Source organism: Pleurodeles waltl, chromosome 10, assembly GCF_031143425.1.
Source record: "Pleurodeles waltl isolate 20211129_DDA chromosome 10, aPleWal1.hap1.20221129, whole genome shotgun sequence".
Lineage (NCBI taxonomy): Eukaryota > Metazoa > Chordata > Amphibia > Caudata > Salamandridae > Pleurodeles > Pleurodeles waltl.
In genome coordinates this window covers 345,480,042-345,503,637 of record NC_090449.1, presented here as the reverse complement: position 1 = coordinate 345,503,637, position 23,596 = coordinate 345,480,042, and the positions used below count along the sequence as shown (strand labels likewise).

Below are 23,596 nucleotides of genomic sequence, written 5' to 3'. Positions count from 1 at the left end.
ATAGTAACGCGTGACTACCATAGTACTTCTTAATCTAATTTTGTTGAGCCGGTGCCTAGCTAATGGGTGTTAACAAAACAAATGTGGACTAATACATCATAGCTATGTACAGTTATTGAATGTGTCATAAATGCTTGCAGATGACAGTTGACACCTTGTGTTTGCATGTTCCACACATTTGTAGGCTCTGTAATACAAAAAGTTTGCAACAGGGCAAAGATTCTACATGCAACATATAAGAGTTGTAAGCAGCCTTGAGTTATTAGACAGAATCGGCACAGCATGCCAATTTTTACATAACATAAAATTGTGTGCACCAGGCAATAGGCTGTGTCATTATGCTTGTTTTGCATTCTGAAGATGGTTTATCTGTAAAGTTTTCACCACATTATGAAGGCTGCAGGTAGTAAAATCTTTAGCAGATTCAGACGTTGCTCATTTTACGCAAATATTGTTTTCTTGTCTAGTGGTGTGTAGAGTGTACACTGTTCTGAGTAGATACTTTTCAATACTCTGTCTGGCCACAACCTGACCGAAATGTTGTGTCTGCCATTTTGTTTGTCACATTGGCTGGGTGGGTGGGAAAAGATGCGAGCAAAAACACATAAGGGGTCAGGATACAGGTATCCTGACCCCACAGGACACATAGAAGGCTCGGGACCCCTCGTGGGTAAAAAATAATTTTCATTGGATACGCGGCGGAACCACAGTTCCAGAGAAAAATTAGGGAAAAAAAACCACCCATTGCATCCAACCTCCTGCTGCGTATGGCCAAAGGCTGTGCACAGCTTGGGTTTGGGTGCTTGCAGGAGGGTTGACTGCTGGGTCTGGCCTTGCAGCCAACCTCTGCTGCGCACACAGCCAAAGGTGGGGGCACGAGTTATAGTTTCCCTAGGCTGTGAGTTATAGTTACTTGAAATAACTGTAACTATAAATGCTGAATTTCTCTGGTTTTGTGCGAGTAAATTCAGAACCTAACTATAACATCCCTGTAACCATTGTGTTTTTTAAAGTGTATACATGGCCAGTTGAAGGATACAGCCTTGTTCACCATGTTCTTTTGTATGGCACCACTCATGTTTTGATTGAAAAGAAATATAATGTTAAGCTGCACCTGAATGGTACCGCCTTTTGTCTGAAAGTCGTTCTGGGCCTCTGAAGTTGAAGCGGTTCTGGGTGAGAGCGACCCATTGTATCTGTGGCTGTATTCTCATCTAAAACGATCTCCTGCCATGCACAGCTGTGAGACTTATTCAAGTCAGGCTAAAGCTCCCGATTCTACAAATAAAATTTTGTTTGATTTGAGCTATTTTAAACAGTATAACATGACTGTTTTTTTTCCTCTTAGGAAGTGTTGGAGTTCAGTGGGAAGTGATTCCTGGTCACATGCAAAAGTTCTTGCCATCTGACGAGCAATCCACTGTAGAGATACTTAGATTACATACTTAAACTGGCATTCATCGTGAAATAAAGAAGAGAAGACAACTTAATCTAAAAAAAAAAAAAAATGTAATGTTCCCAAACATAACAGATGGAAGGCGGTGTTTAGAAGTCTGTTATGCGGATGAAAATCGGGTGCGAGTCTACAAATGAATGGCTGTAGCTGAAAACATATACATTTTTGTAAATTGAAGACCACGGACAATACAAATACAATATCTTCCTATTGTGCAACAAATATTTACTTGATGGGAGCTTTAGGATTTTCACCTTGCTGAAGCTGTATTTGTTTCTAAAGCAGTACCCTTTACTCTGCCACCAGAATCATAACTGTAAAGGTAAACTAACTTAAAATGTTTATATATTTGTGAAGGATACCGAGAATGTGGATTGAACAAGGCATTGGGGTAATAAAATACCACTGAACTGAATTAGTTGAACAGAACAATACATAGCAGAAATAACAATTCCCTAAGAAAGCGCAAGCCTGCAAGAACGTTATACAGATCTGCAAGTTAAACCAGCAGGGCATGTGTCTCCATGTACTGTCCTGTAAATCTCGAGGAGCAATAGAACAGCTTCCCGCATGCGTACAGATTTCATAATCCCAGAAAAATCAAAAACTATCAGCAGGAGAAAGTTTCCTCCGTCGGTGAAGTAACTAGAAAAAATTATATTAGACTTAGAGGAAACTGCATAGTAAATCGTTAGAAATTATTGGTCTTAAAATTCAAACCAATGAAGGTTTATTGAACCTTTATGAAAGATGTATTGAGACAGACGCAAACAAGCATTGTGGAGGAAATAGCTTCGGTTTTGAGGAGTGAACTGATTTTTCAGACTTAACTAACGCAAAGGAACATGGGCACCGGCAATTCAAACCTCTCTCTTATGTGGAACGAGTACAAATGCGTCTTCACACCCACACAACCAAATACACTACAAGCAGCAGTAGTACAAAATGACTTTAACAAACAAGAAACTTACACAAGCCTAAGTGCACGTTTCCAGTTGCATAAATAAACAAGTGAAAAACAAGTTTCTTCATATACACAGAGCGGGCACAGCTCAGGCAGCAACTATGCACGCTTCTTCCACACAGGTCAGGTGCAGCACAGCGGCAACAGTTGTCCTTACATGCAGAACACGTTTACCTGTGACTGCAGTGGTTCAACGGTTGCACCACACAAAAAACATATTGCACGTCGGTAGTGCATGTTTTGCATGGCAGCATTAGTGCAAGCTCCCTTCACTCACAAAATAGGTATAACATATGACGCAGGAGTGCTTCATGTTTCTAAGTTTCCCACATTACATTTATAGGCAACATTCAAACAGGGGCATTGCCTCGGGGGTGAGGGGGGGGGATGATTGGGGTGTTACACCCCCTCATAAATGTATTATTTAATCAGCACAGAAGTTTTATTCGGGCATTGTAAGATGTCCGATTTCACTTAGGATTTCTCAGTACTCAGAGACAAAAACACACACACACACTTCTCTGTTTTGAAGGTCTTAAACATGTCAATTTTTTTAAACAAAATACTGTTTTTCAAATACCCATCACAAAACACACTCCTGTCCCTTTCCACTGGCCCTTAAGCCCCGCCCTCATTCGCTGCTTCAAATAAAATTATTTTGCTATTATGATTGTCGGAAAATCTGAAGCTCACACCCCTCCAGTCTTACTGACCAAGCTACGCTCCTGCATTCAAACATAAAAAGGCATTCTCTGAAAATAGCACCCACAATATGGAGAACAGTGTTTACTGCTGCATGCTGCTTAAGGATGCATGCATGGTTGTTTGCCTCTGTTAGATGCTCTGGGAGTCTTGCTCTCTAGGCAGCACAAGCTGTCTGTTTATCAAAAGACCTATTTTCAGATTGTGGTAGACTTCAAGCCAGCCCATTGCTTACCATTGGTTGGCTTTATCACACTCATTTGCTTCTTATTTGTTAGCTCATGTGGGCTTTACTTCCCCTTCTTGCATTTGTCCCTTCACTGAAGCGTGGTCGATTGGCCCACGTCTTTCATCTGCTCACCTTTTCAGGCTCTACTATCTTCTTTTAGGTTAAACACTCCAAGAGAGTGCACATGTTCACCAGCTTTCTCCCTTGCATACTTTTCTTACACCCTCTACTACTCAGTGTATTTCTCTTGCTTATGTCCTCTCCCCACACACTAGGTAAGTTTCTCACCCTAGTGTGTTGCTCTGATTCTGGCATTACTGTCTCACCTATGTGCTTCTCCACTCAACTCCACGTTGATCTTTCCCCTTTTTGACTTTCTCCCCCTTGCACTGCTCTCTTTGTGCCATTTGCTTCCCGACTTGCGCCCTCAGTTTTGCTTTCCTGCACTCTGTGTTGCTTTCACCCCCTCACCCACCAAGTTGCCTCTGCCTCCCTCTTTCAACAACGAAAAACCTCTTTCTTCAGATTGTATTCATAGATGCACCACGGCTTGATAAATAAAAAGAAAAAAAGAGCCTATGTCATTTTATAGGCCCACGCATGTGTGGTGCACTCATCAACAAAATGGCATGGCCAGCCATTACATAAGCTTTTTTTTCCCCTTTAACTGTGCTGTACAGCATTGCTAGCAATCACTGGCAAAGTCAATAGGTCCTAAGGGCCAGACCTGTTGGCTTTACCAGTGCCGGTTTTAAAGGACCCGAGTGCCAGAATGATTGCTTATTCTGGCAGCTGTATCTAGCCAGTATTTAATGATAGTCGTGGATTCAAAATGGCATGTTGACACAAGTCCATACAGTTGAGAAGCATAGTGGTTCACAGGCGGCCACATTGACTCACTGGCAAGTTTTCATATAATGAATTAAACCATTTATGTTTTGCAACCAGTATGAGAGTCAGATCTGCTTTGGTGGATTTTTGCTTCCTGCACTTCATAATACATATCTACATATAAATAGGTATCCCTTTCATGCCAATGTTGGTTTAACTTTTTTTGGAATTTCCCTCCACTCGCCATATCTCTGAACAATACTGAAGATAATTCAAGACACAAAAATACAAATATTTGCCTACAGATGACTACTAGTTGTCATCCAACCCTAATTACCAGTGAAAATGATATTAAAGACTTGAAAATAAAAATCAGCTCTTCACTGGAAGAACCTATTTGGAAAGGAACTGACTATCGAGTGCTCACTACAAGCAGTATTAAATAAACTGGTAAAACTGTTACTCAACATAATGAATCCCTACTTGGCTTCGTTGAGAGTTACGAGGTGCATAGATCTCTATTGCTGCTAAGTCCCCTGAACCATCTGATTTTTCTTTTGTAAATAGTATAGGCTGTAGACCAACTACCACCTCTTTCTCCTATTTTTATGTGCTTAATGCTATATTAACATAATTCTTTAGTATTGCCATAATGTTTCTCCGGGAAGTGGTTAGCTATTGCATAGGTAACATTTTTATTCGTTATATATTGTAAATGTTGCAAGATTCTCAGTTTCTCTTTATTTGCTGTACTTCTCACTTAGGGTTTCGAGCAAGTACATTGTAGTACATTAATTACGTTACTTGTTTCACAAGTGTTATGTTCTTTCATTTTTTGTTCTTTTCCATTGTATAATTTATAAGTTTGTGTATTGATCCTGTATTAGCATGCCTTGCACTTTGCATACTTCCAGGATCTGGGTTGGCTTAACCAGTTTTCATCAGATGTTTTAATAGAAGGCATTCACTTGTTATTCTGATTAAGTTTTTTGAGATTTGTAAATGTGCGTAGGGAATCGGACAAATGCAAAAAAGGCACTTGATTTTATCCATATGCAGTGCTGACCTTTGGCTGCTGAAGAAGACAGACCCTTGTTATGTAAAATATAGATACTGAACACTTGCAAAATGGATAATGTGTACTAAGGGAAAACACTTAGTCAAAAGAGCAATGCCAGGGGATCTAGTGAGAACATGCGTATGGGGGACAAGTTTGCATAGATGCAGCACTGCTTATACAGATTTATTATTTGTATTTAATTCTTACAACCAGGATGTTGCTATTAAGCTCTGTAGTAAAGGGAGAGGGAGGCCTAGCTTGCACTCACAGTGTAAGCCACCTCTTAGAAATGATCCCGCTTAGACTGAGGACTAACAGCAGTGGTAGAGGGGGAATGTACCTAATGTTCATGTGCCCCTTGTTTAGAAGAGAATAGCAGACGAGCATTGATGAATGTAAGGGCTAATGGAGGCAAGCTAGTGGCTTGCAGAACACTTGTACAGTTTTGCTTCTTGTAGAGGTAGGCAAGGCAGAAAATGTATTGTGATATTTGCACAATAGGTCTGACTTGGATTTAAAAGCAAAACCTCGAGACAAGCTTTGAAAAGATTTTCTTTTTGTATAAAATATTCTGTAAATCATTTTATAAATACCTTTAGCTTCGTCACACCCTCAACACACATCTGTCTCATATTGACACTCTTACAGAATATAGTCCGCTTAAGGCTAAACTGCTTATGGGGGCTTTTGGGGGGTGGGGGTGGTTGAATGTCTAAAATGTTATTCAGTCAAGCGCAAAGTGATCTAAATTACCTCAGAGCTCCTCGGTGGGAACAATGCCTGGGTCCCCTTTAAGAGGCAGACAGGCGGGATGGCTTCATGGGGCCAAGAGTAATAACTATGTCATCCAGGCTACGGATGATACAAATATATTTTTTATATGGGTCTTACCTCTTGGCTACCAGACTACACCAGGCAGGACTTCTTCCCAACTCTCAATGCCCTAGGTGCTTTGAAGAATCTGCAGACTTCTTTCATATGACCTGGTGGTGTCTCCACATTGTACAATATTGGACTGGCCTACAACATGAGCTTGCTGAGGTGGGTGCTCCTAATGTCTCCATTGATGGTTCTGTTGGGGGTGATGGAGGGAATGGGGGGTTCACAGACAGAACGTACCTTTGTGGGAACCGCCTTGATGGTGGCGAAAGGAGACATTGCAACTAACTGGAACTCTTTGAACACACCATCCCTCTCAAAATGGAGGCGAGGAGTGGACTGGTGTGCAAGACAGGCAAGGCCAGTTTACGAAGGAAGGGACTGTCCCCGCAAACACACAAGGGTGTGGGGGAAATGGTTTGGACAACTACCATGAACTTCCAGGGGAGCACGGTGTTTGAAGATTCTGCGCCTTTGTGCCTTGATTGTATCTGGCTGTTGAACATTGTACTGAGCAGATGTCTGTACATTAATGACAATCCTGGACGACTTGTGTGCTTTTCCTTGCGTTTTCATTCTTGAAAACTCAATAAAATTGTTTATAAAAAATATTTTGTAAATCACAAAACTGTATCTAGACTGTAAAATGAAAACAAATATTTTTGAAGAACTATGCATTTTAATTGGAATCTAATAAAAGACCAACGCATTTCCTATAGCCAACAGTACTCTGCATGTTTGGATATTCAGCGCAATACTTCTAATACTGAATGCAAAACTGCAAGTCCTAGAATGCTAAGTGCGGTTTATTAAAAGCCATGACTGGCAGAAGGTGTCATATAACATGCATATACTTGGCAATTTTTAAAAATATTTGAATAAAGATGATAACATGAAGAAGCACAAATCAGATACTGATTTTAACAGTATTATCCATTATTAGCAGGCATTTGGTATCTTTATTAAGCACTGACTTTTACAAACCTCAATAACAGTCACTGAAAGTGCATGTGTAACAAATGGAAATATCATTTTATATTTATTTCAAACAATCCTTATGAATAGCACAATGTCTACTTGTCGTAATAATTATTTTAGTAGTTGTGGGGCATGCATTCTTTGGCTTTTGAGGATTTTTTGGTGCCATGGAGCAGGTCCCTAGGCCCCACTTCCACTTACCTTGAACAGGGCCTCTGATCAATCTAAGGCCCTTCAGATCCGGCTGTCTGCCTTAAGATCCGCCTCGTTGCGCTCCTTTTCTCTCCATCTGGGGCTTCTATCCCTCTCTGTGTGCTGTCCTCTTGCTCACACTCACTTTCTTTGCACTCTCGCATCTTTGGCTCGTGCTCCTTCTCCCCATTATGGTGGCCATTCTGTGCTTTGACCTGTTCTTTTTCTTTTGTGCCTGTTTTGTTGTCTGTCCCATCTTTTGTGCCCATTTTATGCTCATTCCTGTCTTTTGTGCTCATCTTGTCTTTGTGCTTGTTGTTGTACCCTTGACTCGATTCTGTGACTGCTTTTCTCCTCCTTTCTCCCACGTTTCTCCCCTCGCTCCAGGGAATCTCTCTGCCCCCTCCCCACACGTTCTCATCTCCCTCCTCCCCTCCTTAACTGTTTCTCGTCCTACATGTTTCTCGTCCCTTCCCCACCTTTCGAACCCCCAACCCACCCTTGCCACCCACACTCCTCTCCCTCCAAGGACTTACCTAATTGCGGGTGCTGCCAGACCCCATTGAAACAATTGCCTGGGCCCCAGCTCCCACTTACCTTGGACTGGTCCTTTGACCAATCTAAGGCTCTTTGGAACCCAGCTGTCTCCCTCAAGGCACCGCCTCATTGTGCTCCTTCAGTCTTTCTCTCTCCATCTGCTGCCTCTGTCTGCTGTCCACTTGTTCTCAGTCTTTTCACACTCTTGCTTTGTCTGCTCTCGCTAGTGCTCCCTGTTAGTGTGCCTGTTCTGTGATTTGTCCTGTACTTTGTGTATTTTGTGCCTCTTTTGTTGCCCTGTCCTGACTTTTGTGCCCATCTCATCTCTTTCTGCCTCATTTTTGTGCCCGTTTTGATGCCTAGATTCGTTCATGTGACTACTTTTCTCCTTTCTCCCCTGCATCTCTCCTCACTCCAGGAACTCTCCACACCTCCCCCACTTTCCCGAATCCCTTTTCCCTTCTCTCATAGTGCGTCTTCCTTGGGCATTCTCTCACCTTCAGATTCCTGTCTGCCCCTAGCTCTGCCCCCTGTGCTCCTCCCCCTCCTAGCACTGACTTAATGGCAGCTGCTGCGCAATGGTAAGCACATCTATGCCCAGCGCCACCCTGCCAGTGCTACACTTCCTCCAACTTGCAGGCATACATCACCGGACGCTGACACTATTGCTGCCCCCACTTCCCACCTCATTGTCCAGCAGACCGTTCTCAGGCGCTTACTGCCACTTCTCTTAGAGTATCACTCCTACATCACCCACCATACTCGCCTCACTCTGCATCGCATGCATGCTCCTCAACACCAGATCTCTCTGCAAACACACCACTGAGGTCTGGGAGCTCATCTTCACGCACTCCAGGCATTCTGTTTCAAAATTCATGAAGCCACTCAGGGCCATGCAAGGTGGCCTTGAGTGGCTCCGTAAACCTCATTAAAGGTTTGTCTCGCCCATGTACCACGTTGCATGGTGCAAATGCGACACAAACTGGGTCATAAATATGGTCCTAACTTTGCACCCTAACCCACCATCTAACAAACTGGACACCCTCACCACATAGAACACCGCTGGAAAACCATGCACTCTGGGTCCCCCACAACTCCTGCCCTCACCAAATGTACAACTTGGGAAAAATGCTGATCAGCACCAACCTCGCAACCATCATCAACTCGTCCATCCTTAGCAGAACCTTGCCGGACAGCGGGATACATGCAGAAGTTATGGCTCTCCTGAGAAACCCTTGGCAGCACCAAAAGAATTCAGCAACCACAGACCGATCTTACTCCTGCTGGTCCTGTCCAGGGACTTGGAGAAAGATCAGCAGATGACTGTCCCTCATTTAGAACAGTACCACCTCCAGAACTTGAGCCAGTTAGGGTTCCGCAGCAACCACAGCATAGAAATCTCCCTCCTGGCAGCAACCAAAGCCTTCCAGTCCATCATGGACAGAGTTGAAACTGGCACTCTCATCCTCCTCTGCAGCCTTCAACACCATATTGTATTAACCTTCATCACTAGACTCCATGACGCAGGAGTTCAAGGGCCTGGTCTTAGATGGATCGCCTCCTTCCTTGCCAACAGAACTCAATGAGTCAGACTTCTCCCATTCACCTCCTATCCCAAGAAGCTAATGTACGGAGTCCCCTAAGGATCCTCCCTCAGCCCAATCCTTTTCAAAGTGTACATGGCACCCCCTCACCTGTTCCTTGTTCTAACACCATTTCACAGTCCTTCCTTCATCCCCTAGTAGCGAATAATTCTTCCCACTACAGATTCTCGGTTACCTTCACCCCATGAACTGTTCCTCCTTTCCACCCCTTCCTTGCTCCATTCCTCACCCAGAATCAGGTTGCTTCTACCTGCTATTGCTTCTCTACTCTTGTACCATGTATCCTTCTCCTTTGCTTCAACCCCTAGCCCCTTGTTTTTTTTAATGTTGCCTTACATAGGTTCTCCAGTTCTTATTTTCACAGTTTCTTCTGATTCACCCCCTTTTCTCCATGCTCTTGCTTTGAAACCATCACTACTAGGTCGATGTTCTCTCCTATTGCCATTGTCAAACATGTGCCTTTCACAAGATGTAGACTTCTCTGCTTGATTGTGGTCTTACTTTAGAGACTTGCTTTCACATGGTCATTATAAATCAGGTTATTTTTGTTAAGTGTCATTCCAACACATGCTGGTGAATTGATTTTATGCTGTTCTTTGTATATCTGTTCTCCCAGGTTTCACTGATATGAGGTTACTTTCACTCCTCATTGTTTCATTATTTGTTTTTATTCCTTCCCTAAGTACTGCTCTATGATTTTTGGTCGATTTTCTATCCCACACGGTTCCATTGCATTTGAATTTATTTTCTTAACAACCTGCTGCTCTATTCTTCTGTTCATTAGCCATCGCTTTTCTACCCTACCCCTTTCTGCTCCTGTTGCATTTCAAACTCGCCAACCTATTAACTGTTCCTTCATCTGTTGATACCCCTCCCCTGTGTTACTTTATAAACACTGATGGCCATACTTATGACCCAGTTTTATTGTGTTTGCACCATACAACATGGTACATGAACAAAGCAAACCTTAAGTGAGATTTATTAAGCCACGCAAAGCCAACTTTGCATGGCCCTGAGTTGCTCTATAAATCTGGGGTAAAGCAGCACAATTCGCTGCATTGCTTTACTGTGCGCTAGGGAGGAGTTGCATGTGTGTTTGCACGCAACTCCCATGGTTTTGACGCACTCCCAGATTTACAAGACCTGGTAAACCTGGGAATTTTCCAAAAAGATACGCCTCTCCAGGAGAGGTGTAAAGAAAAGAAATATTTGTATTTCTCCTTGTTCTTTACTCTTTCTATATGTGCTGCTTTCTACAGCACACACAGCACAAGCACAAAGCCCCAGGGTGTTGTTTTGTGCAATAAGGGGCCCCTTCCTGCACAAAAATGATCCTGCATGCAACAGAGGCACCCTTGCAACAGGTTCACGGGTACCTACGTTGGTAGCCAAACCGGCATCACCGCAGGGGAAAAATGCAGAAATACGCCATATTCTTTTAAATACACCACATTACTGCCCTTTCCCTGTCACACAGTGCAGCACAGCAAGGTGACTTGCTGCGCTGCACAACAAATTTATAAATATGCCCCTCAATCTTCTGTGTCTATTTTTCTAATCTTTAACTCCCAGCTCTCCCAGTGCTTTTCAACAAGTTACACTTACATTACTTTTTGTTTCTTGCCTCTCTCCTCCACATTTCTCACTTCCTTTTTAGCCCCTCACCTTTCTCTTTTTTTCGGTCTTCTACCCCTGCCATACACATCTGTTATTTGAGCACACCTCAGTTACATGACCTTTTCAGTCTGTCTGACCTCGATTTTTTTTTTAAATGCTTTTGTAACTTCAACTATGCCAATAATATTTTTGTTTTGTGACACCCTTCACTCTGTCCACCGTTACATTTCCAGGCCTCACCAGGTTATGAAAGGTATTTTTTCATTTGTTCCGTCCTTCATAGTCTTCCATTGTTTCCTTCACCTGTCTTTTTTCTTATTTCCACAGCGTCAGCTGCTTCGTCAATTCTTTCCCCAATGTCTCTCAATTTCGCTGTCTCATGCTGCCTATGTATATTTCCAGATCTGTCTGGTATTTCAAGAGGTAACTGTATCACCCAAATAGCACAACTGCAATTTTATATTACAATGTCCAGCTACATTATCCTAATAGTGTACTGTATCTGCATACATGTTATTTACCGATTTTTATACTATATAATAAAGTAACATAGTCATTAACACTAGGAATACCTTGTTATAATCTTAAATCATCCTAAACTTAGTTAAATCGTTGAACCCAGACATTAAAACTACCTTGAACACAACAGTAAATCCTAATATATATATATATGTTCGATGTCATGTGTAGCTGCAGATACACATGCTGTGCACATCCCGCCATCTAGTGTTGGGCTCTGAGTGTTACAAGTTGTTTTTCTTCGAAGAAGCCTTTTTTCGAGTCACGAGACCGAGGGACTCCTCCCATTTCGACTCCATTGCGCATGGGCGTCGACTCCATCTTAGATTGTTTTTTTTCCGCCATCGGGTTCGGACGTGTTCCTTTTCGCTCCGTGTTTCGGGTCGGAAAGTTAGTTAGAATCTCGGAAAAATCGTCGGTATTGTTTGCGTTCGGTATCGGGTTAGTTACAACAGATCGACACCGAATTAGGAAGAGCTCCGGTGGCCCTTCGTTTTTTTTTTCCATCCCCGTCGGGGCCTGGTCGACCCGGCCACGTGTCTCTTCAAGGCTGATGGAACAGACCCCATTCCGCTTCTGTCCAAAATGCCATAACAAGTATCCATATACAGATCAACATCTGGTCTGTAACTTGTGTTTGTCACCAGAACACAAGGAGGATACTTGTGAGGCCTGTCGAGCGTTTCGGTCCAGGAAGACACTCAGGGACCGAAGAGCAAGAAGACTGCAAATGGCGTCGGCGCCGACAGGACAAGAGCGTTTCGAGGAGGAGGAAGAAACATTCTCCACCCAGGATTCGGACTCTGAGGAGATCAATCCAGAGGAAACGCCGAAAACCGTGAGTAAGACGTCGAAACCAAGAACTCACGAGAAAAGCGCTAAAGCCCAGGGGACGCCACAGCCAACAGGCCATGGCTTAACCCGAAAAATAGGTGACCGTTCATCGGCACCGAAAAAGGGCGAGCTGGTGTCGAAGTCATCCGACTCCGGTCGAGATACCGGCACACAGCAATCTCGGGCCCGAGATAGTGGCTCAGAGAAGATTCGGCACCGAGACAGCGGCACCAAAACGGGTCGGCACCAAGAGAGCACGACGCCGAAAGTAAAGAAGGTTTCGTCGGAGCCGAAAAAAGCAGCCGAAAAGGTTTCGGTACCGAAATATCCGGCCTCGGAACCGAAAACAAGTTCCTACACTGAGGAACAAGGACTGTCCACACAAATGAAGACACATAGATTTGGACAGGAATTAGAGACAATAGAGCCAGATCACACACAAAGACTGCTCTTTATTCAAAAAGATACAGGGAAGATCAGCACTCTTCCTCCAGTCAAAATGAAACGCAAGCTTGCCTTCCAAGACAAGGACAAACAGCCACACGCAAAGGTGGCTAAACAAGTAACACCGCCACCATCCCCACATCACTCTCCGCAACCATCACCGGTAGCCACTCCACCAATGATGCAATCCCCAACTCATACAGGAATGAGTCAAGATGACCCTGATGCATGGGACCTTTATGACGCACCAGTGTCAGATAATAGTCCAGAATGCTATCCAGCTAAACCATTGCCACCAGAGGATAGTACAGGCTACGCACAGGTGGTGTCAAGAGCAGCGGCATTTCATAATATCAGCCTTCATTCAGAGCCCATTGAAGACGACTTTCTTTTTAATACACTGTCGTCCACACACAGCCAATATCAGAGTCTTCCTATGCTACCCGGTATGCTAAAACACTCCAAACAAGTGTTTGAGGAGCCTGTTAAAGGGAGAGCCATTACTCCAAGAGTAGATGAAAAATATAAACCGCCACCAACAGACCCAGTGTACATTACACAACAGCTAACACCAGACTCTGTTGTAGTGGGAGCAGCGCGCAAAAGAGCCAACTCTCATACTTCAGGAGATGCACCACCTCCAGATAAAGAAAGTCGAAAATTCAATGCTGCAGGCAAAAGGGTGGCGGCACAGGCAGCAAACCAGTGGCGTATTGCAAATTCGCAAGCTTTGCTAGCCAAATATGATAGGGCCCATTGGGATGAGATGCAACACTTTATTGAACATTTACCCAAGGAGTTCCAAAAAAGAGCGCAGCAAGTAGTAGAAGAAGGACAGAGTATCTCCAATAATCAGATACGGTCAGCAATGGATGCTGCAGACACAGCTGCTAGAACTGTCAACACAGCAGTAACAATAAGGAGACATGCATGGCTGCGTACATCAGGATATAAACCAGCGATACAGCCAGCTGTGCTGAATATGCCATTCAACGGACAGCAGGTGTTTGGGCCGGAGGTGGACACTGCGATCGAAAAACTTAAGAAAGACACTGACACGGCCAAAGCCATGGGCGCACTCTACTCCCCACAGAGCAGAGGCACATTTCGAAAGACACAATTTCGAGGGGGCTTTCGAGGGCAAACCACAGAAGCCACAACCTCACAAACAAAGCCCACTTACCAGAGCCAGTATCAGCGGGGAGGTTTTCGGGGACAATATAGAGGGGGACAATTTCAAAGGAATAGAGGAAAGTTCCAAAGTCCCAAAACTCCTCCAAACAAGCAGTGACTTCAAGGTCACAAATCCCCAACACATAACACCTGTGGGGGGGAGACTAACCAAGTTTTACAAACATTGGGAGGAAATAACAACAGACACTTGGGTCTTAGCAATTATCCAGCATGGTTATTGCATAGAATTTCTCAAATTCCCTCCAAACATCCCACCGAAAACACACAATATGTCAAAACAACATATAGATCTTCTGGGACTAGAAGTTCAGGCATTGCTACAGAAAGAAGCAATAGAGTTAGTACCAAAACAACAAATAAACACAGGAGTTTACTCCCTGTACTTTCTGATACCCAAAAAAGACAAGAGTCTGAGACCTATACTAGATCTCAGAACATTAAATACCTACATCAAATCAGATCACTTTCACATGGTTACTTTACAAGACGTAATCCCACTGCTCAAACAACAAGACTACATGACAACACTAGACCTAAAGGATGCATATTTCCATATACCAATACATCCTTCACACAGAAAGTACCTAAGGTTTGTATTCCAAGGGATACATTACCAATTCAAAGTGTTGCCATTCGGAATAACAACTGCACCAAGAGTTTTTACAAAATGCCTAGCAGTAGTAGCTGCACATATCAGAAGGCAGCAAATACATGTGTTCCCGTACCTAGACGATTGGTTAATCAAAACCAACACGCTAAGACGGTGTTCACAACACACAAAATATGTCATAGAAATCCTCCACAAACTAAGTTTCTCAATCAACTACACAAAGTCACACCTTCTGCCGTGTCAAACACAGCAATACTTAGGAGCAACAATCAACACAGCAAAAGGGATTGCCACTCCAAGTCCACAAAGAGTTCACACATTTCACAATGTAATACAGACCATGTATCCAAAACAAAAGATACAAGTCAAACTGGTGATGAAACTACTAGGCATGATGTCTTCATGCATAGCCATTGTCCCAAACGCAAGGTTGCACATGCGGCCCTTACAACAGTGCCTAGCATCACAATGGTCACAAGCACAGGGTCAGCTTCTAGATCTGGTGTTGATAGACCGCCAAACATACATCTCGCTTCAATGGTGGAACAGTATAAATTTAAACCAAGGGCGGCCTTTCCCAGACCCAGTGCCACAATACGTAATAACAACAGATGCTTCCATGATAGGGTGGGGAGCACACCTCAATCAACACAGCATCCAAGGACAATGGGACATACAGCAAAAACAGTTTCACATAAATCACTTAGAACTGTTAGCGGTATTTCTAGCGCTCAAAGCATTTCAACCCATAATAAGCCACAAACACATTCTTGTCAAAACAGACAACATGACAACAATGTATTACCTAAACAAACAGGGAGGCACACACTCGACACAGTTGTGTCTCCTAACACAGAAAATATGGCATTGGGCGATTCACAACCACATTTGCCTAATAGCACAATTTATTCCAGGAATTCAGAACCAGTTAGCAGACAATCTCTCTCGGGATCACCAACAGATCCACGAATGGGAGATTCACCCCCAAATACTAAACACTTACTTCCAAATGTGGGGAACACCACAAATAGATCTATTTGCAACAAAGGAAAACTCAAAATGCCCAAACTTCACATCCAGGTACCCACAAGATCAGTCTCAGGGCAATGCGTTATGGATGAGCTGGTCAGGGATATTTGCTTACGCTTTTCCCCCTCTCCCACTCCTTCCATATCTAGTAAACAAATTGAGTCAAAACAAACTCAAACTCATACTAATAGCACCGATATGGGCAAGACAACCTTGGTACACAACACTACTAGACCTCTCAGTAGTACCTCATGTCAAACTACCAAACAGACCAGATCTGTTAACACAACACAAACAACAGATCAGACATCCAAATCCAGCATCGCTGAATCTAGCAATTTGGCTCCTGAAATCCTAAAATTCGGACACTTAGACCTCACACAAGAATGTATGAAGGTCATAAGACAAGCTAGGAAACCTACCACTAGACACTGCTATGCAAATAAGTGGAAAAGATTTGTTTATTACTGCCATAATAATCAAATTCAACCCTTACACGCATCTGCCAAAGATATAGTAGGATACTTACTACAATTGCAAAAGTCAAAGCTAGCTTTTTCTTCAATAAAGATACATCTTACCGCAATTTCAGCCTACCTGCAAATTACGCACTCAACTTTATTATTTAGGATACCAGTCATAAAAGCATTTATGGAAGGCCTAAAGAGAATTATACCACCACGAACACCACCAGTTCCTTCATGGAACCTCAACATTGTCTTAACACGACTCATGGGTCCACCTTTTGAGCCCATGCACTCTTGTGAAATGCAATACTTAACATGGAAAGTTGCATTTTTGATTGCCATCACATCTCTAAGAAGAGTGAGTGAAATTCAAGCATTTACCATACAAGAACCATTTATTCAAATACACAAGCATAAAGTAGTTCTACGGACAAATCCAAATTTTTTACCAAAAGTGATCCCACCGTTCCACTTGAATCAAACGGTAGAATTACCAGTGTTCTTCCCACAGCCAGATTCTGTAGCTGAAAGAGCACTGCATACATTAGACATCAAAAGAGCGCTAATGTACTACATTGACAGAACAAAACTAATTCGAAAAACAAAACAACTATTTATTGCTTTCCAAAAACCTCATACAGGGAATCCAATTTCTAAACAAGGCATTGCTAGATGGATAGTTAAGTGTATTCAAACCTGCTATCTTAAAGCAAAGAGAGAGCTGCCTATTACACTAAAGGCACACTCAACCAGAAAAAAAGGTGCTACCATGGCCTTTCTAGGAAATATTCCAATGAACGAAATATGTAAGGCAGCAACATGGTCTACGCCTCATACATTTACCAAACACTACTGTGTAGATGTGTTAACTGCACAACAGGCCACAGTAGGTCAAGCTGTACTACGAACATTATTTCAAACAACTTCAACTCCTACAGGCTGAACCACCGCTTTTGGGGAGATAACTGCTTACTAGTCTACGCACAGCATGTGTATCTGCAGCTACACATGCCATCGAACGGAAAATGTCACTTACCCAGTGTACATCTGTTCGTGGCATTAGTCGCTGCAGATTCACATGCGCCCACCCGCCTCCCCAGGAGCCTGTAGCCGTTTAGAAGTTGATCTTGAACATTTGTAAATATATTACTTTAAACTTCATTATGTACATACGTATTCACTCCATTGCATGGGCACTATTACTAGCATACACAACTCCTACCTCACCTTCTGCGGGGAAAACAATCTAAGATGGAGTCGACGCCCATGCGCAATGGAGTCGAAATGGGAGGAGTCCCTCGGTCTCGTGACTCGAAAAAAGACTTCTTCGAAGAAAAACAACTTGTAACACTCCGAGCCCAACACCAGATGGCGGGGTGTGCACAGCATGTGAATCTGCAGCGACTAATGCCACGAACAGATGTACACTGGGTAAGTGACATTTTCCATATATATATATATATGTATGACTCTTAAGTCAAGATCAATAAGGAATGCACAATTCAAATGGAACCTCAGTTATTTCTGTAATCTCTCTATCTGATAGAGACTTCTAGCTGCAGATTCCTTACCTTTGAATTCCCTGGCGTCACCTTCGAAATCGGAATCTTGCTGAGCAATACCCTGCCCACGCCGTCAGGTGGTGTAGTTCGGATCCACGTGTGTTGTTCGAATCCACGTGATGTTGTCTGTGGCGTCGTGGTTGCCTATAAAGGCACCACCCTAGCGCGCGTACGTCAGTTCTTTTCCTTTTGCACCTGTTAAGCGCAGGTCTAGGATCGAGCTACCCTCTGCCATTTTTGGCAGGCTTTTTTCGACCCCTTTGTTGAAGAATGTTTTCATCTGTGCGAGATTTCCTCGAGGAAATCTGGGTTCAGCCGTATGGCGCCTGCCATCGCACCATGTTGATGACGGACCTCCACCAGGTATGTCTCTGGTGCCTCGACAGAGACCAAAACTCTTGGCCCCGAAAGCTTTGAGAGAGCGGTCTCTGAAGCTCATGGCAGCCTGGCAGTTGACGTTGATAGGTGTGACTCATAGAAGGTCAGTGTCCCACTCGAGGAGGAGGTCACGGGACCCCTCCAGGAGCCCTAAGGATCCACTTATCCACTCCACTCCAGGCACTCGGGGAAGATGCACAAAAAGAAAAAGTCCAAGCGGACTTCGACATCACCACACCCGTTGGCCAACTAAGCTTCACAGGAATGTTGATGCTCCGAGCACGGTTCTGCAGAGCCGATGCCAGGATCCACTTCGTGTCTTCCTCCCCCCTCCCCATCCAGGAGCCGGAGCGACCCCCCCCCCCCTCAATTTATAGAATTTTGCAAAGCCATGTGCCTCGTATTTGAGTGGGCTGCCCCCGTTGGTGGGTCTTTGGGCCCCAGGGGGTCAGCAGGGGCCCCATCGGGTTCGATGTCGGCGGCTTGGGGACCCTGTGATTCGATATCTGATCCAGAGTGCCGCCAGTTCCATACTGTTGGCCTCCTCTGGCATCGGTCCCAACATTGACGCTACCCCAACTGACGGCACCAACTGGTGGTGCACGCCCCATCCTTATTCTGGATGTTCCAGAGCCGGAACAGCGCTGTACGGTGCTGATTTCGACTTCGACGGCGCCGACATGGCCCAGATAAGTACCTTAGGCTTATTTCGAGCAGCAAGGCACAGGTTTGGAATAGGAGGGGTCTGAGGACCTTTAGAGTATGGTTTGGAGCAGGACTGGTATGATGATCTAGGGCAAGCCAGTGGACTGGATACTTCTCCAAATACCGGCATGCTCTCACCTCCTTCTGTGGCTACGGAGCAGGGAGCTTCATGTGCCATGGTGGTGCGTAGAGCAGCCGAGGTATTGGACCTAGAGTTGCCTACAGTGCCGGTCAGGACTAACATCCTGACAGAGGTGCTTCAGCCGGGGGTTGCTACATCGGAGCCGATGTTACCCTTCAACGAAGACCTTACTGATGTCCTGCTGGGGACAAACCCATCACAGGGGCACCTGTAAATAGGACAATCGGCCACCGCCATCGACCATCTCCTACTGACCCTAGTTTCCTCACCCAACACCCCAACCCGGAGAGCTTGGTGGTCCAAGCCTCCACTTCCCAGGGTGCCTTCCCTTCCACTCCTCTGGATAGGGAATCCAAGAGGCTGGACCAACTTGGGAAGAAGATGTTTTCTTCCTCCAGCCTGGCATTGAGGTCTGTAAACACCTCATGCCTATTGGGCTGTTTTTCCCATACTTTATGGGATACCGGGCACAGATGCTGCCCCAGGTCCTGGAGGGCATATGGGTCACTCTCACTCAAGCTGTCAAAGATGGGAGAGACGCAGCCAAGTTTACGATTCAGTGTGGTTTGGTCACGACCGACTCACTGGGCAGGGCGATTTCATCAGCAGTGGCCCTTCGTCGCCACGTCTGGCTTCGTATTACTGGCTTTTCGGTGGATGCCCAGGCAAACCAGATGGACATGCCCTTCAATGGCTCACACCTTTTGGGAGAAAAGGCAGACTCAGCGCTTGAGCGGTTCAAGGACTTTTGAGCTACGGCCAGATTCTTGGGCCTCAGAAGGGTTGTGGTACCACACAACCCACAGGTCAGCCACCGTCCTCCATCATTTCTGCATCCAGTGCGAGGACAAGGTTGTGGTACCTTCAGACCCAGAGAGTCTAGCCAGAGGTCAGCCGCCATCCAGCTCACTCTTGCTCAGGGTTTGTCTGCTTTATACCAAGGAGTCTGGATGGTAGCATTGGACTTGCAGAATGAGTATTTTCACATACCCCATCCTGCCTGCCCACTGACGCTACTTGCTGTTAAAGGTGGGTCACAAGCACGTTCCGTTTACAGTGCTACCTTTCGGTCTTCCTAGTGCCCCTCGGGTTTTCACCAAGGTGATGGCAGTGGTAGCAGCTCATCTGTGCAGGTGATGGATTTCAGTCTTCCGCTACCTCGACGACTAGCTGTTGAAGGCTCCGACACCCCAGGCTCTCGTCAGCCACCTTCAGATGACGGGAAGCTCTTGTGTTTGCTGGGGTTCACTATAAACGTGCAGAAGTCACACCTGACTCCCTCTCAGAAGCTCCCTTTCATCAGAGCCATTCTGGACACAGTGTAGTTTCGGGCTTATCCTCTTGAGCAGCAAGTCCAGGATATTCAGGTAATGATACCGATGTTTTGGCCTCTATCCTGGATTTCGGTGAGACAGACTCTGAGACTGTTTGGACTCATGCCTCCTACATCCTGTTAGTCAAGCATGCTAGATGGCATATGAGGGCTCTGCAGTGGGACCTGAAGTTCCATTGGGCGCAGCATCAGGGGAATCTTACCGACACGGTTCAGATCTTGGAGGGAACTGCAATAGACCTGCAGTGGTAGTTAGTGAACTGCGATTGGGTCAGAGGCAGACACCTCTCCCTTCCCCAGCCAGATCTCAAAATAGTGACAGATGCGTCACTTCTGGGATGGGGCGGCCATCTGGGAGATGTGAAAATCAGAGGGCTCTGGTGAAATCCGGACTCTATACCAACTTATTGGCGCTCCGGGCGATCCGACTGGCATTGAAAGCATTTCTTCCTGTTGTGAAAGGGAAGTCAGTGCAGTTGTTAATGGACAACACCACTGCAATGTGGTACTCTAACAAGCAGGGCGTGGTGGGGTCGTGGACCCTTTGTCAAGAGGCTCTTCGTCTCTGGACATGGCTGGAACAGCAGGGCATAACCCTGGTGGTTCAACACCTGGTAGGTTCTCTGAACACTAGAGCAGACAAACTCAGCCATCGGTGCCTAGCAGATCACAAATGGTATATCCACCCTGAGATGGCGCAAGGACACTTTCAGCAGTGGGGAGAGCCTTGGTTAGATCTGTTCGTCTCCCCAAAGAAAGCGCAATGTCAGCAGTATTGCAGTTTCCAAGGTGGCAATTGCTCAGCGATGCTTTTCGTTGCAAGTGGAGTTTAGGCCTCCTGTGTGCCTTTCTGCCCATACCTCTTCTGCCCAGAGTTCTCAAGAAGATCAAGAACGATCAGGCTCAAGTAATCTTAGTGGCTCCAGATTGGGCACAGAGTGTGGTATCCCGAGCTTCTCAAAATGAGCATCGATCCTCCAATCAGGTTGTCCCTTCGGGAGGATCTTCTGTTGCAGCAGCAGGGGAAGGTTCTCCACCCAAACCTGTCAACTCTGCGTCTACATGCGTGGAGATTGAGTGTCAACAGATGATGCTTTTGACCTTCCTCTCAAAGTCTATAGAGTTGTTTTGGCAGCCAGGCGTCCCTCCACTAAAACGGTATACGCCTGCCGTTGGAAACACTTTGTATATTATTGTACAGAAAGGTCTATTGATCCTCTTTCTGCTTCTCTCTGATATCCTACTATTTATCCTATATCTTGCCCAGCAGGGTTCTGGCTTGGGTACTCTCAAGGGCTATCTTTCTGCCTTATAGGCATTCCTTCGGCTGCCTGGTCAGCCTTCGCTTTTGAAATCTCCCATTGTACATAGATTCCTCAAAGGGCTTGTACATATGTTTCCCCCTACGCCATTTGTTATGCCCCAGTGGGACTTAAATCTGGTCCTCAGATTTCTTGTGTGCTCCCTTCGAGCCCTTGCACAACTGTCCCCTCCAGCTGTTCACCATCAAGACAGCCTTCTTAGAGGCAATAACATCTGCCAGGAGGGTGAGTGAGATGCAAGTTCTGTCATCAAAGCCACCGTATCTCACTACCTATCCAGACAAGATGGTACTCAGAACTCATGCCTCTTTCCTCCCCAAGGTGGTGACCCCATTTCATCTGGGTCAGAACATCACCCTGCCCACCTTCTTTGCTTCATCGCATCCCTCTAAAGAAGAGTGACTCCACCGGCTGAACCCAAAAAGAGCATTGTCATTCTACTTTGACCACACAAAAGAGTTCCGGGTGGATGACCAACTCTTTGTGGGGTACGTAGGAGCAAAGAAGGGTCTGGCAGTGGAGAAGTGAACCATTTCGCGCTGGGTCATTCTCTGCATCGAGATCTGCTACGCATTGGCCAGGAAGCAGCCTCCTGAAGGCTTGAGGGCTCCTTCTACCAGGGGCAAAGCTGCTATCACTGCATTAGATTGAATCGTTCCAGTCCTGGATAATTGTCAGGCAGCAACGAGGGCATCCATGCACACGTTTGCAAAACATTACTGTCTGGAATTTCAGGTACGGCGAGACGGACACTTTGTCCGTTCATTCCTACAGGACTTTTTAGTGTATTAGTGGTATCTGCAGCCCTCCGCCAGGAAGTTATGGCTTGGGTATCTATTCAGAGGTAAGGAATCTGCAGCTAGAAGTCTCTATCAGAGCAACCAGTTACTTACCTTTGGTAACGCATTATCTGGTAGAGACTCTATATAGCTGCAGATTCCTTACACCCACCCATGCCTCCCAGCTCTGCAGATATGTCTAGTAGGGTTAGGGAATATCCCTTTCAGGGCCTTCGTTTTGCACAGACAAACTGTTGGTTCTACCCATGACTCTGCGCTTCTGGCGTGGAAGTTTGTGGGTAAAAGAACTGACATATGCATGCCAGGGTGGTGCCTTTAAAGGTGATCGTTATGTCACAGGCGGCTCCAATGATGCTGATGACTCCACGCGGAGCCGAACGATGCATGTGGATTCAAATGATGCCACCTGATGGCCCACGCAGGGTGTTGCTCAGCAAAAGATTCTGGATTCGAAGCTGACACCAGGAAATTCAAAGGTAAGGAATCTGCAGCTAGATAGTCTACCAGATAATTTGTTACAGAAGGTAAGTAACTTGTTCTTTTTTACATCAAATATATATAAGTGACTTTTACTACAACGGTTCCTAATGGACAGTGTGTGGGTTATGAATGACCTCCAATTAAAATATATTACAGGCTGCCATTGTAAAATAAAAACGAAATCCATAAAATAAAATACACTATTTCCGTATGAAACACCTTATCAAATTAGTCAAACACCAATCCACAGTTTTTTCACAATTGTAAATTCAAATACAATATATCCAAGAAAAAAAAGGGCCATACAAAATATTTTACCTTAAACAAAGCAGAGTACCTTTAGCATAATTAGTATTGAACACAAAACGATAAATGCACATTACCAACTACCTCACAATCACAACTTCAATACAACAGAAAAGAAAAGTACTCATGGAAAACAACATTACAAGGTAATACGCTAAAAAGAAAACAATACTACCTTAACAGAAGTTAATCAACAGTATTTACCCTATAGGTGCTTGCTCTTGCCAATGGCTCTCACACACTCACACACCCTCCCTGGTGCGTCTGACTGCCTTTGGCATTCACTGGGGAGGGCTTTGAAGATCCAGAAGTGCTTCTGCACCTTTCCCCCGCCCCTCTGTGATGGCACCCTGACATCATAAACCCCCCACCAGACCAGCTACAGGGAAACGGGCAAGAACTGCTGGCTCCTCCTGTGGGTT

General features: G+C 44.9%; 1 protein-coding gene across 2 annotated transcripts in view; it reads left to right on the top strand.

Moving 5' to 3' along the window:
• The window catches only part of EEF2KMT (eukaryotic elongation factor 2 lysine methyltransferase), a 181,357-nt gene extending 174,311 nt beyond the window's left edge, over nucleotides 1-7,046 (top strand). The window contains exon 7 of one of the 2 annotated variants that reach the window (XM_069210581.1): nucleotides 1,349-7,046. In XM_069210581.1, the coding sequence (XP_069066682.1) occupies nucleotides 1,349-1,449 (101 nt within the window). In that variant the 3' untranslated portion in view covers nucleotides 1,450-7,046. The remainder of the gene's footprint in view (nucleotides 1-1,348) is intronic. The other variant, XM_069210580.1, reaches the window with a different exon arrangement.
• The last annotated feature ends 16,550 nt before the right edge of the window (nucleotides 7,047-23,596 follow it).